This window comes from Anomaloglossus baeobatrachus, chromosome 5 (genome assembly GCF_048569485.1).
Source record: "Anomaloglossus baeobatrachus isolate aAnoBae1 chromosome 5, aAnoBae1.hap1, whole genome shotgun sequence".
NCBI classification, from domain to species: domain Eukaryota; kingdom Metazoa; phylum Chordata; class Amphibia; order Anura; family Aromobatidae; genus Anomaloglossus; species Anomaloglossus baeobatrachus.
Window position 1 is genome coordinate 451,438,920 of NC_134357.1, and position 13,869 is coordinate 451,452,788.

The 13,869-nt window shown below is 46.3% G+C and overlaps 1 protein-coding gene across 2 annotated transcripts in view; it reads left to right on the top strand.

The window, feature by feature from the left end:
* Positions 1–8,774, top strand: part of ASXL1 (ASXL transcriptional regulator 1) — a 66,375-nt gene extending 57,601 nt beyond the window's left edge. The window contains exons 9-12 of one of the 2 annotated variants that reach the window (XM_075350556.1): positions 3,296–3,392; positions 3,470–3,575; positions 3,864–4,356; positions 4,508–8,774. In XM_075350556.1, coding sequence (XP_075206671.1) covers positions 3,296–3,392; positions 3,470–3,575; positions 3,864–4,356; positions 4,508–6,214 — 2,403 coding nt within the window. In that variant the 3' untranslated portion in view covers positions 6,215–8,774. The remainder of the gene's footprint in view (positions 1–3,295; positions 3,393–3,469; positions 3,576–3,863; positions 4,357–4,507) is intronic. The other variant, XM_075350555.1, reaches the window with a different exon arrangement.
* The last annotated feature ends 5,095 nt before the right edge of the window (positions 8,775–13,869 follow it).

Sequence of the window (13,869 nt, forward strand, 5' to 3'; positions counted from 1 at the left end):
TTGATGGGTGGGGTCCAAAGGCTCATCTGGCTACAATAGTGGCTGATGCAGAGCGCTCTCCTTGACATCTCCAACATGAGGAACCTGGCTTTAGATATCACTGGAACCGCAGCCTCACCAAAGGTAGTATAGGCTTATTTCTTTTTACAGGGGCAAACAAGGGGAATGAGAACGGGTTGTTCAAGTAGTGGACAAACCCTTTAAATAGTTAGGAATAACCCTTTAAAAGGATTTGCCATCTTCATAAATGTGCATTGTTGGATTGTGATTGTAAATACAAACATTTCGCCATTTATTGCTATTTAAAATTTTCAGTATTTGAGATATATTAGCACTTTCTCCTCTATCACTTCATTGGGAGACACAAGAAACCATGGGTGTATTCTGCTGCCACTAGGAGGCTTACACTAGGCAATACAAAAGTTAGCTCCTCCTAAGTACTATACAGTTACACCCACCAACCGGAGCCAAGCTGATCAGTTTTAGCTTAGTGTCCGCCCTGTTTCTACCTTAGGTTTGTTGCTTTTTATTATTGATTTGCTTTTTTTTCCAGGTTTGCTTGGCTTTACTTTGTCCACTCAATGTGTTTTTCACTTAGCTATCTTCTGGTCTAATAGGCTTGCTCCTCTCATTCCACTCTGGATCTCGGGCTTACATACGGATTTGTCCTCTAGGAAGGAGTTTCCCCTTTCCAGGTTAACTCTCTGGAACCTACGGCCTTTGCACCCACTAGTAAGCTCGATTATGCTTCTATTCACCTGTGTTTCTGGACAGAATCTTTGTCAGCTCTTGTCGTTGCCATTTTGCTTAGCCCCTTCTCCAGTCTCCTTACGAAGGTCATGTCAGCAGTTTAGCCATTCCATGCTCCAGAGGAATCTTGGCCTTCCCCCTTTTCACAAATAGTTCAAGGCTCTTCTCTCCGCACACCAGGAGAGTTTTAAATGTTTCTCAGCACACTCCTCACTTGGGTTTCAATCTTCAGCAGGTCAAAGTAGTCTCTTATCCGAACCCGGTGTCTACTTGGCCGGGGCATGCTGTCTCGACCTGCACAAGCAGACTTTGCCTCCCCTGAAATAAATTCTCAACTATTTTTTTTGGCACTCAATCTCTCTGACCTTCTGTTCCATGTTCCTCTCAGCCAAGCAATTCTATTTTATAGCTGTCTCCCCTGTCTCTTATTCTTGACCTAGTGGTGGTGTTTCCACTCTTTCTTTGTTAAAGATCCTTGGAGATTCTGGTGACTGATGACTTTTTTTTGGGGGGGGGGGGGGGAGTTATTCCAGTGTTGCACAGTTCAGGATTTGTTGGCATGGTTTCTCATCCTCCATCTGAAACTCAGTCGATTTAATTTACCTCTCATTGGCAGGATTCTTTCAGAGCCACCTTCTGCATATGCTACATTTACACTTTGCCTTTCATCTTTTTCTAAAGTTAAACCCTATTCGGTTTGATCTTCGCTGATGTATCTGGTCATGGACTGTACACGATCTGCCCGTTTTTTTTTTGTTTGTTTTTCAGCAGTTAACATGCCCGGAGTAAGCTCCAAACCTCTAACTTTCTTCCTGCGAAAGAACTTCGAAAGTAGAGGGTTTATCTCATCAGACTGTTCTCGTCCATTGTCGTATTCAGCGGAACTCGACCAACTTCATTTCAACTTCCAGGATGCTTTCCCGTCATCTTCCAGTCCCAAAATGACCTCAGGTTTTGTGCGTTGAAGGTAGTCTATCATCTCGCGGAGGTTGTCTAACTTTTGTCAGACCTCTTGTGGAAACTCCCATATCTGTTCCCAAGATCTTTCCTCCATCAACATTTTAAACTCTTCTCAGTTACACGGCTTCGCTTCTGGACCATCTGTATCGAGCCTCCAATTTCTTCAATCAGGTCTTTGATCATATTCTCATCGGGGAAACACTCTGCTCTTCCCTTTCATCCTCCTGGCCGCCGTTTTGTCTAACCTAGAGTCTAATTTGTTCCTCGGCTCCTTAAGGTCAAGTTTCTAACTTCCTTTCAAGGAAACTAGCTTCCCGTTCTCCATTCCAGATTTTTTGTGGTGTACTTGCTTGGTATGTAAATCTCTAGCTGCCTCCCGTGGATCTCTCGACCTCATTGGGTGTTGAACACACTTCAGTGCTGTCCCTTTTGTATCTATTCTCTTCATTTTATTTCCAGGAAAGTTTCTTCCTTCAAATATCACTTTCATGGGTGAGTATCAGATCTGCCAGCCCTGTCTGGTCCCCCTTCTTCCCTGACCTTCATCTGGTCTTGGTATTTCTGCATTTGGTTGCTCTTCTTTTAACCTGTCATCCTTCTGGAGATAGTCTTTTCCCGCTCCGTTCTTCTCCTTCTCGTCCTCCCTACCAATCTTAGATATACTGTAGCTGGTCAGTGTGCGTCTCAGCAGCCCTCTCTGTCTAGGACAGATTTCTCACGTGCATGGTCTGAGTAGTCATCAAATGCTTGTCCAGTCTGGTTCCAGTCTGCCATTTTAGACTCTCATTGCCAAGGAATAGACCACAATCTGTTGTTCCTCCTCCATTCACCTGTCCCTGTGGCCATCTGCACGATTCATCGTCAGTCCTCTATTGGCTGCTCTCTAGGCTGCTTCTAGTTACCTGTACTTCCTTTTCCAGGTTCTACCAAGCATTCCCCATACCTTTCTTCTCTGGCAGTTTCGGGCCAGGGCACGAACGTTTTGCATATTATAGTGGCCGGTTTCCAACCTGAGATTCTCTCCTTTTGATCTTCCATTTTTTCTATTTTCTCTTCCCACCCTTGGGGACTGCTTTGGGACGGCCCATGGTTTCCGGTGTTCCCGATAAAGCCATAGAGGAGATGATTTTGGGTACTCACCGTAACGTGCAGTGCTTACTAGCTATTTTCTATTGACCTTGTAAAGCACTGTTTTGAAGCTGGCTGAGGCACAACCTTGCCTAATCCCAGGCAGCTTCAGCACAGTGCTTACAAGCTAGATAGCAATAGTGGTAGGTCTCCTAGGCAATGTGCTGTAAACAAGTGTTGCCCTCACAGAAGTGATTGTGAGTTCGAATAAGTGCTTGTTTTTACAAGCACTATCTGATTATATCCCACTCCACTCTTTTGCACCAGGAGGGGAAAGAAGTCTGAGAAATTTTAGATCTGGTCAGCTTTTCCAGCCTTTGAATGTAATCAATAGTGTTTCATAAACTGACAGCAAGCAGAGTTCTTGAAAGTGGTGAATTGGAAACACAAAATATACAAAACAAGCTTTCTGTCCTTAATACTGGCCATTTATTTAAATCACCCTCTTGGTCCATAGGTCGGCCCGGATGGACAGTTGCGGATGAGCGGCAGCGCCCTGAATAACGAGTTTTTTGCTCATGCGTGCCAGAGGTGGCGGGAGCGGCTGGCAGAAGGTAGGCGCCTAACACTTGAAGTTTGTTGCTTGTTTGTCTTTGAGGAGCCCCTTAGATGATTGTTGTGTTCTCGGCAGGTGAATTCACTCCTGAGGCTCAGCTCCGAATGAGGCAGGAGATGGGGAAGGAAAAGAAAGTAGAAGACTGGAAAGAAAAGTTCTTTGAAGATTTCTATGGACAGAAGTAAGTTTCAGTATGTAATGTAATTGCTCTGCTGCGAGGTCTGGACTGCTCCACTGTGCCCTCTGCAGTACAGATCCCCACGTGCAGTGCTGTTCTGAGACTCATTTGTGTGTATGAATAGTGACATCTTCTCCATGTTAACACCCCTTAATATATTGGTTTTATTGCAGTCCATCCACCTTGTATTACAGGAAATAGTAAGCCATAATAAGTCCTGACCCCTAGTCTATAAATATGGCTGTCATGGGCATGACAATTGTTGATGATGTGCTTTGTTACATTTCTTAGGCTTGGATATTCTGAGGAACCGGGGTCTGATCTGGAAGAGAAATCTAATATAACGACACGCCTACACCAAGGGAGGCAAAGAACGATCCCAGAATCTACTCCGAATCGGGAGACTGCTCCTGAGGTTCATATGAGAACTCGGAGGAGTTTCTACAGGAACGTCAGCAAAATCCAACATAGTCTGCCAGCTGCTGCAAAAGCTGCCACCTCCCCTCCAGAAGAGAAAACGGAGTCTGATCCATTATCTGTGGAGGATAGACTGTTAACAAGAGAAGACGTAAACCTCCCATCCACTTCTGAAAGAGTGCCCGAGCTTCATCCCGAGACTACCTCTGAGCACAAGCGAAAGACCACAGAACCAGAGACCTCCAGCCCTTCTCTCGATAAGAAGCCACGGATGGAACAGCGTCAGTCCTTTCGTAACACAATTCAGAGTGTTCACCCCGAAAAGCCACAGCCCACCAAAGAAGAACCAAAAGTCCCACCAATCCGGGTATGAGACCGAATCTTCTTTCATTGTGTTTGTGGTGTAACCTAGGTGTATGCAGTATATTAATATGTACTAGTTTTGTCCTTTTTAATAGTCTCTAAAATTAAGTAAATTTACTAACTTTAGCTTTTTCTCCCTGCCGCCCTTTCCCCAGATACAGCTTTCTCGGATCAAACCTCCCTGGGTGGTTAAAGGTTTGCCAGCTTACCAGATCTGCCCCCGGATCATCCCAAACGCTGATCCCACTGGGAGCTGGCCTTCTCCCTGCTCGCCTGCTGACAGTCAGACCGGTGACCATCACTCCCAAACCACCAGTAGCGAAGGTCGAGGTGGCGGCAGCAGTCTCCAGCGCCAGAACACAAACAAAAGAAGAAGCCGATCCAGAGGCTCCAGAAGAAGAAGCAGAAAGAGAAGACATCGAGACAAATCAGCAAATTGCTGCAGAACACAATTACTGCCGGCCGTTACAGTGACACTTGAAAAACCAGAAGTCCCGCGGGTTAAAATCAGTTGGGCTTCAAGTTCTACAGCTGACGCCAGTGATGATCTTGACATGATCGACTCCCTTACCAAAGAAAGGCACCTGGATAAGGTGGGTGTCTCAGAGGACAACTCTTTGGGTGGTGAGAAGGATGTTCAGATGGCAGACGCAGAGGAAGAGAATATGTGCACGGGCCAGTGCAATGATGAGAAGATGCTGGCGCCACCTATGGATGCACATGTTCTGGGTGATGTCTCCAACACTTTTCAGAACAGGGTCAAGCAAATCGCATCATGTTTGACCGAAAAAGATTCTCCTGAAAAGAAGCCAGATTCAGCACCAGCAGACTGCCCTGAGTACCCTGTACTCCCTACCACCTCCCTAGTGCACCCACACTTAATAGACTCAACTAAAACCTCACACCTGGGGCCGCTGCCAGTGCATGTCAATGACCCCTCAACACCCAACTCCATATTGGACTATACTGGTGACCTATGTTGTAACGGCCACCATCAGGGCAATGCTTCTTGTCTTTCTGTCAACTCGAGGGAGCCAAATGAGTCGGACCCACCCCATGGTGCTAAACAGGCAGGGTTCGTTCATGAGACATTGGTGACCCAACAGGCACCCACAGATGAAAACGTAAGCGAGCGCACTCTCATTTCTGACTCCACAAATAGTGGATTTAAGGGAAATCTAGAAACGTGTTTACCCATGAGTGTCGTCCCTTATACAACGAACACTGTTCTGGAGGATGAATTCCCTGAGGCCACAGCTAAGGTTGGTAGTTTTTTGGTGGGTGTTAATGATGGTCAGGTAAGATTGTGCCTGCCATCTGGTTTATCGGCCACAAATCTGGATGCAGAAATGCATGGCAGCCCTATCACCTTTACTGAGCCATCATCCAACCATCGCCCCTTGAAGGAAATGTCCCACCAAGACTGCTCTGGACAGCATAAACACTTACTGAATAACATGTCCGGATTTGACAGTAAAGTCCCCATATTACTGGATATGCCCTTCATTCAGTTTTCTAAAGAAGTTGGGGTCTGTGTCCAGCTACCTACAGACTTGGCCATGTCTCCCCCTCAGAAGATGAAGGATGCCTTCCTTGAGATGCTGTCACAGGATGTGGAGTCCTATTGTTACTCTGCAGGGGTCCGTTTCTCCTCATCCCCCGGTGATTATGCGGTTACCGGCAGCGCATCGCTCTCTGTGGAAGTCTTCTCCGAACACGTTGATGGCGGGGAAGAGCAAGTGTCGCTGAGATGCTCCTGCAGCTTCAAAGCCATGACCATGTGTGAGGGCTGTGGGGCTTTCTGTCACATCGACTGCATCGGACCCTCCAAATTGTGTGTCTCGTGCCTTGTCATAAGATAATAAAATGACGGCTCTGGGGGGCAATCTTATAGATTAGCGAGATGGTTACCTACTTGCTCAGTAGCCAGGGTGGTGGAGGAATTACAGCACCTGGCAGTCCGATGGTCATATTCCCACTACCACCCAGGTTGCAGAGCGGATGGCAACCCATTGTTTTTAGTGTTGGTATTTTAATATCCGGAGCTCCGAGATGTTAATATTGTATTATGCTTCATTTTGTTAGAAATTGAAAAACCTGCTGATGATGATTATTCAGCTCTTATTGTGATACAGACCCTATTGAAGGGTTAGTAATGGCCATAAGGGGGCGCTGCAAGATCACCTGCCCAGTTGGCGTTTAGTACCTGCGTTTTTTGTTTTGTTTTTTTTATCCAGCCCCATAAATGATAAACGTAAGTTTACAATTTTAGAGAGATTTTCTGCAAATGTAGCAAAACCTCAGCCTGGAAACGTATTGGGTCTATTGCAGGATACCTCCACAGAGCGGAAAAGAAAAATGTTCCCATTCGTAGATGGCAAGCAGAGTTTGTGACCATACAGGTGCATCTCTATAAATTTAGAATATCATCAAAAATTGTATTTATTTCAGTAATTCAATACAAGAAGGGAAACGCACATATTATATAGTTATTACACACAGAGTGATCTATTCATATATATTATATAGAGTCAACACACAGTGAGAGCTATTCCTATATATTATATAGAGTCCTTACACATAGAATGATCTATTTCAGGTGTTTTTAATGTTGATGATTATGGCTTACAGCCAATGAAAACCCAAAAGTCATTATCTTAGAAAATTAGAATATTATCTAAGACCAACTGAAAAAATGATTTTAAACTCAGAAATGTTGGCGCCTACTGAAAATCCAGTACAGTAAATGCACTCAGTACTTGGTCGGGGCTCCTTTTGCATGAATTAGTGCATCAATGCGGCGTGGCATGGAGGCGATCAGCCTGTGGCACTGTTGAGGTGTTATTGAAGCCCTGCTTGCTTTGATAGCAGCCTTCAGCTCATCTTCCTTATTGGGTCTGGTGTCTCACCTTCCTCTTGACGATACCCCATAGATTCTCTATGGGGTTTAGGTCAGGCGAGTTTGCTGGCCAATCAAGCATAGTGATACTGTGGTTATTACACCAGATATTTGTACTTTTGGCAGGGTGGACAGGTGCCAAGTCCTGCTGGAAAATGAACTATTTCATTTCCAAAAAGCTTGTCGTCAGAGGGAATTTCCTGGTAGACGGCTACACTGACTTTGGTCTTGATAAAACACAGTGGACCTACACCAGCAGATGACATGGCTCCCCAAACCATCACTGATTGTGGAAACTTCACACTACACTTCAAGCAGATTGGATTGTGGCCTCTCCACTCTTCCTCCAGACTCTGGGACCTGATTTCCAAATGAAATGTAAAATTTACTTTCATCTTTTCTCCTTGGCCTAGGATAGACACTTCTGATGTTGTCTATTGGTCATGAGTGGCTTGACACAAGGAATGACAGTTGTAGCCCATGTCCTGGATATATGTCTGTGTGTGTTGGCTCTTGAAGCACTGACTCCAGCAGCAGTCCACTTGTGAATCTCTCCCAAATTTTTGAATGGCCTTTTCTTAACAATCCTATCAAGTCTGCGGTTATCACGTTGGCCTGTGCACCTTTTTCTACCACACTTTTTTTCTTTCCACTCAACCTTCCATTAATATGCTTGGATACAGCACTCTGTGAATAGCCAGCTTCTATAGTAATGACCTTTTGTGGCTTACCCTCCTTGTGGAGTGTGTCAATGACTGCCTTCTGGAGATCTGTCAAGTCAGCAGTCTTCCCCATGATTCTGTAGCCTACTGAACCAGACTAAAGGACCATTTTAAATGCTTAGGAAGGCTTTGCAGGTGTTTTGTGGAAATTCTAATTTTCTGAGATGACTTTTGGGTTTTCATTGGCTGTAAGCTATAATCCTCAACATAAACAGAAATAAACACTTAAAATAGATTACTCTGTGTGTAATGACTATATAATGTGTTTCTCTTTTTGTATTGAATTACTGAAATTATTTTTTTGATATTCTAATTTCTTGAGATGCACCTGTATTTGGTACTGCATAAACCCCAGATTCTCTGATGTGGGTTTGATACATTTGTATCCTGGTTAAACAGTCCTCAAGCTGAGCAGCCTTCCAGATACATTGTATTAGTTGGACCCCAGGCTATTTATCTCACACAGGATTCTCCAGATACCAGTGTAACAGACCCTCAGCTGTGAACAGGAAGTGTCTGGCCTAGCTGGGAGGTGTACTTACATTTTTTATATTCACAAAGTTAACTTTTTAATATTTCACTTGCATGGACGGTGGTTGGCACACTGCCCCGCCCCGATGGTTGCCTTGGTCAGGTGTTCACAGTATTGGTGCCCATTGTGTTTTGACCATTGCTCCATTACTACCCCTTCAAGCTTCGCACGCTCATGGAGGTGAGCGTACGGGGGGATGGAAAAGAGGGGGTTTTCCCCCGCCTTGTCTATGGTTTGGGCTGCATGGCAGGGCTATGATCAGTGTTTAGGGGGTGGGTTTGGAGGGGGGTGGGGAGGGTTATTGGGGCGTCCATCTTTTGTAATGCATGGACAGTATATCTGGAGGCAGGAAGCGCTGTGTGACATGAACGGGTTGTATATAACCGGAGGAGATTTGGCTTCTGCATCCCAGTGTTTTATCCCTGTACTTATTATTATGGTGTACACATTTCTGGCCTATAATATAAATGTATATTCTGTATACATGGCTGTGTGTGGTCATTTACTGCGCTGCTATGGATAGGTGGCGCTTATACACCTCCATTGGAGAGAGCAATTCAGCATCTGCACCTCCTGCAGACCCCAGCGCGGACCGAGGTACATCCATTAGAGCTAATTGGTTAATATTTGCATTGAGGTTTTTTGCGCACCCCAGCCACAGGTGTATGAGATCCAGCCTCTCACCATGCCATCTGCCTTTACTAATTTATTAAAGAGTCTAACCCCTTAATGACCTGGCTATTTTCGGGGGGAGAGGGGTTTCCCTCCCCTTCTTGCAGGTGCTATACCTTTTTATTTTTTCCTCCATAACTGTGTGTGGGCTTTGTTTTTTTTTGCGGGACAAGTTATTTTGAATAACACCATTTTATCATGTGGCGCACTGGAAAGCAGGGCAGATCAAAGTATGCCTGCGCAGGACCTCAATGTCTGCTTGTGTGTATGACATAGAACGCGTCATCCACACTAGCTTCAGAAGGAGGACAAAGATGGCCGAAAGGGGAGGCACGAACCCAGAGAACGGAGACGCCCATCCAACCCATCTGTTCAGCACCGACCTTTAGGTAAGTATTATAAACATTCGGTGACAGGTTCCCTTTAAGAGGTAGATGAATAATTCAGCCATCATCTCCCGGGAAAGATGTGGGCTTGGTTTGTGAGCATACATCAAAGTCAGGAAAAATAACATGTCTTAGTTGTATATCATGTGAAGGGGTTAATGACTTCCAGCATGGTCCTCTAATAGAACGACACTGTTGTTACAAGGCCGTTCAGGACATTAATATTTCAATATCAAATTGTGAATGGGGTTATTAAAAAGTGGAAGCGTTTAAGATCCACAGAGATTATGTAAAATTATATTGCAGGATCACAGATGCTATGGGGCAGAGGACATAAGTCGCCATCCTCTCTGCTGCCTCCACTACTAGGACAACCCTTTCTCCTTCCACATGTTTCCCCCAATTCAAATAAAAAAAGCCTATATTCTCTTTTGCCGATGCGGTTCCATGCGGTTTGCCAATGCAGACTTTACAACTTCACGTGAGCCCCGGGAAAGCTTGACCAGGCCCGATGGAACCACATCGGCAAAAGGAGCGTATAGGCTTTTTTTATTTTAATTAGGGGGAAAACCTGAGGAATAAGAAAGGGTTGTTTTAGCAGTGGACAACCCCCTTTTACATAGGCACAAAATCTGGGCGCTAACGGGTGCATGGTTGAGTTAGCTGCATGCAAGCTTTACATTACCAAGCGCACCGAAGCAAGGTCCATGAAGACATGATCAGAGGTAGTCTTGAGTAGAAGAACATGACCAGCCGCACAAAGCCTGGACATCAATCCAATCAAACAGCTTTGAGGTGGTGATCACAGCCCTCACCCCAACATCAGTGTCTGACCTCACAAATGCTCTTCTGGTTTAATGTGTAAAAATTTGCACAGGCCTCTCCAAAATCTTATGTAAGAGCACATGTAGATATAGAATGGGCTTTCGACTTCCGGTTCCGGCGCTGTGATGTGAGGACGCGGGAGACAGAGCTCCGCACGTTCCTCAGCCCCACACACCGACTACAGGAGCCCCACGGCCGGGGGAGGAGGCGGAGAGGGGGAGGCGAGGAGCGGGAGGTGACCGTGCATGGAGCAGTACCTCCTCCGGAGCGGTGGCAGACAGCTGGAGCAGGGTGCTGCAGAGAAAGCAGTGCACATGGAGCGCAAAATGGCGGCCGCGGGCCACGGCGGTGTGCAGGGAGGTGAGCGGGGACGGATGGAGGAGGAGGAGGGGGAGCAGCTGAGAGAGCAGCAAAGAGCTCGGCAACACGTGCAACAGGCAGCCGAGCACAACAAGCAGCAGGCAGCCCAGCAGCACGAGCAGTTCCCAGGCCTGCAAATTGATTATGACCGTCTGGCTGGAGCAGTGGCAGTGCACCTGGCAGACAAGATCAAAGACTCTCTAGAGGCTATGGTGGGGGCAGTGCTAGCACCCTTAAAGGAACAGATCGCACAGCAGGGATCCAGGATGTCATAGATGGAGCAAAGAATCTCTGACACAGAGGACGAGGTGGCAGCATTAAAGGGGCAGCTGCAGGAGATGGTGGAGGGATCCCAGGCCATGAGAGACAAACTAGAGGATCTGGAAAACCGCTCCAGAAGAAGCAATTTAAGGCTGGTGGGTTTGCCGGAATCTATAAGCATGCGGCAATTGGACAACATATGTGAAGCAGAGCTCCCCAAGGCGCTAGGTCTAACGCACAAATGCAGGGTGGAAAGAGCTCACAGAGTGGGCCCTGTAAGAGAGCGTCCAGGCACAGGAGGACCAAATGGGAAGGAAGACAGCACGGGAGTGACAGGACCAGCCAGACCGCGCCAAGTGATAATAAAATACTTGGAATACAAAGACAAAGAAGAGATACTGCGAGCGTTTAGAGGAAGGAGGACCCCACTGTCTCTACAAGGGCATAAGGTGCTGATCTTCGGTGACTACTCGGCGGAGGTTACACGCAAAAGGAAAGCCTTTAGTAAGATTTGTACCTCGCTGTATCGTAAAGGAATAAATTCCAACTGCTGTATCCTGCAATACTGAGAGTAACAAGACGTGATGGATCCCTTTTTGCGACGAAAGACTTGAGTGAGGCGGAGAGATGGATGGAGAAGATGGAGAACAGAAACCAGACGGAGGACTTCCTGGAGAGGCAACATACTTGGCAAGGAAGAGAGGAGGAGAGCCGGGCATCGGGCCGGAACGACTGGATGGAGGGGAAGGAGATACAGGCAGGAAGTCCAAAAGCAAGGAGGTCGCCGTCGCGTTGGCCTGGAGGCCAGAAGAGGGGAGCGCCATGAGAGAGGCTGCAGGGAGAAGAATCGATATTTTTGAACTGAACTGAGGGGCCCAAGAGAGAGGGGACTGACGGAATGCAGGGGATGAGTAACATCTACTGTTTATTATTGCATCTTTACTTTCTGCTTCCGCTTCCTGCTTCTGCCTCCCCTTCCGCTTCCTACTTCCCCTTTCACTACCTCTTTCGCTTCCTACTTCCTCCTCATACTGCCTCTTCCACTTCTCTTGCACTTCCTTTACCATCCCATCTACCTCTTCCTACTTCTTTTTCCACTTCCTCTTCTAATTCCTACTTCCACTTCCTACTTCCTCTTCCACCTCCTACTTCTACTTACTTTCACCTCCTGTCCCACTTCCTCTTTCACTTCTTACTTCCTTTTCCACTTCTACTTCCTTTTCCACTTCCTACTTCCACTTCCTCTTTCACTTCCTTTTCTACTTCCTTTTCCACTTCCTACTTCCACTCCCTCTTCCACTTCCTACTTCCTCTTCCTTTCTCCCCCCCCCTCTTGTAGGCTTTTCCTTTCTTTTCTCTTCAGTTCCCCTCGCCTCTTCAATCTATATGGACCAAGGTGCCCTGCCCCATCGGGGGTGTAGGGGATCCTAACATCTATGGGGGACCGGGTTTCTCTTTTTAGTATCTACTGATAAATCGCTCTTCTGGTAGCCAGGTCACTTATGCTGATGGGAGGTGAAGTGAAATTGAGACCAGAGGTAACAAATAATAGGTATGGGCAATGAGGGAGGAAGTATTGTATGCTGGCATGGCTATTGGGCAATGAGGGAGGGGGTATTGTATGCTGGCACGGCTATTGGGCAATGAGGGAGGGAGTATTGTATGCTGGCACGGCTATTGACCAGGAAGGCCTTGTTCTGGTGTGTTAGATAACAGAACAATGGGGGACAGGCCATATGTAAATGTTAATTAGGGGGCTGAGAAGGGATTGCGGAGCCAGGAGCATCACAGAAAAAATGGAAGTGACGAGACGATTGATTGTAAAGGGGGGGACAGTTGAGGGGTTGTTAGTTGACCATAGATTTAGGTTGAATAGTTGGGTTCAGGGAAAGCAACGCTATAAGAACACCGGAAGAAAACTGAGGGCAGTTGGGGGGTAGTCAACAGGTTTATAGTTAATGCCAAGAAGAGGACACAAGGTTGCGCCCAGGCAATACATAGTTGTCAGTACGCAGCGGAGTTAAGGCAGGGGAAAGGCGCCAAGACGCACACAAGTTAGAACATATAGCGACATAAATGTCCCGAGATGTTGGGATAATGGTTAAATTAGTCACTTGGAACGTAAAAGGTTTGAAGTCTCCACATAAGCGCATGATGATATTACGACACCTTAAAAGACTGAAGGTAGATATCGCACTACTGCAGGAGACCCATCTGCAAAAAGGGGGATTTTTTTCGTATGCAAAAAATTATGGGTGGGGGCGGTAGTCGGGTCAGGATCCCAGGGAAGGAAGGCAGGGGTAATGATCTTAATAAATAAACACTTTACTCACGAAATAGTGTCCCAAGACAGTGATGATGGTGGGAGGTACATACATATCAAATTAACTAGCCCGCAGGGAGAGTTTAGTATACACAATATATACGCCCCCAATACCGAACAAAAAGCCTTCTTTGACTTTATCACCAACAAATTGGGAGTGGATGTAGACCCAAATAAGATAGTGGGGGGAGATTTTAATGCAGTAGTTTCGAAAGAGGAGGATAGGAGGTATGGCAAGGAACAAGGTAGGCAGAGTAGGAATACAAAGGGTTTGATGGCCAAATTACTGGAAGACACAAATCTGCAGGACAGTTGGAGAATGCAACACCCATATGAACGTGAATTTACACACTACTCACACCCACACGAAGCATGGTCAAGGATTGACTTTATGTTAGTAGACCAAAGACTCTGGCACTGGGTCAAGGATGTAGACATAGAGAACATGGTTATATCCGACCACAGCCCGGTGACCTTAGACTTAAATGACAGAATACAGAGGGGCTCGGATTATATATGGAGATTTCCATCATTCTT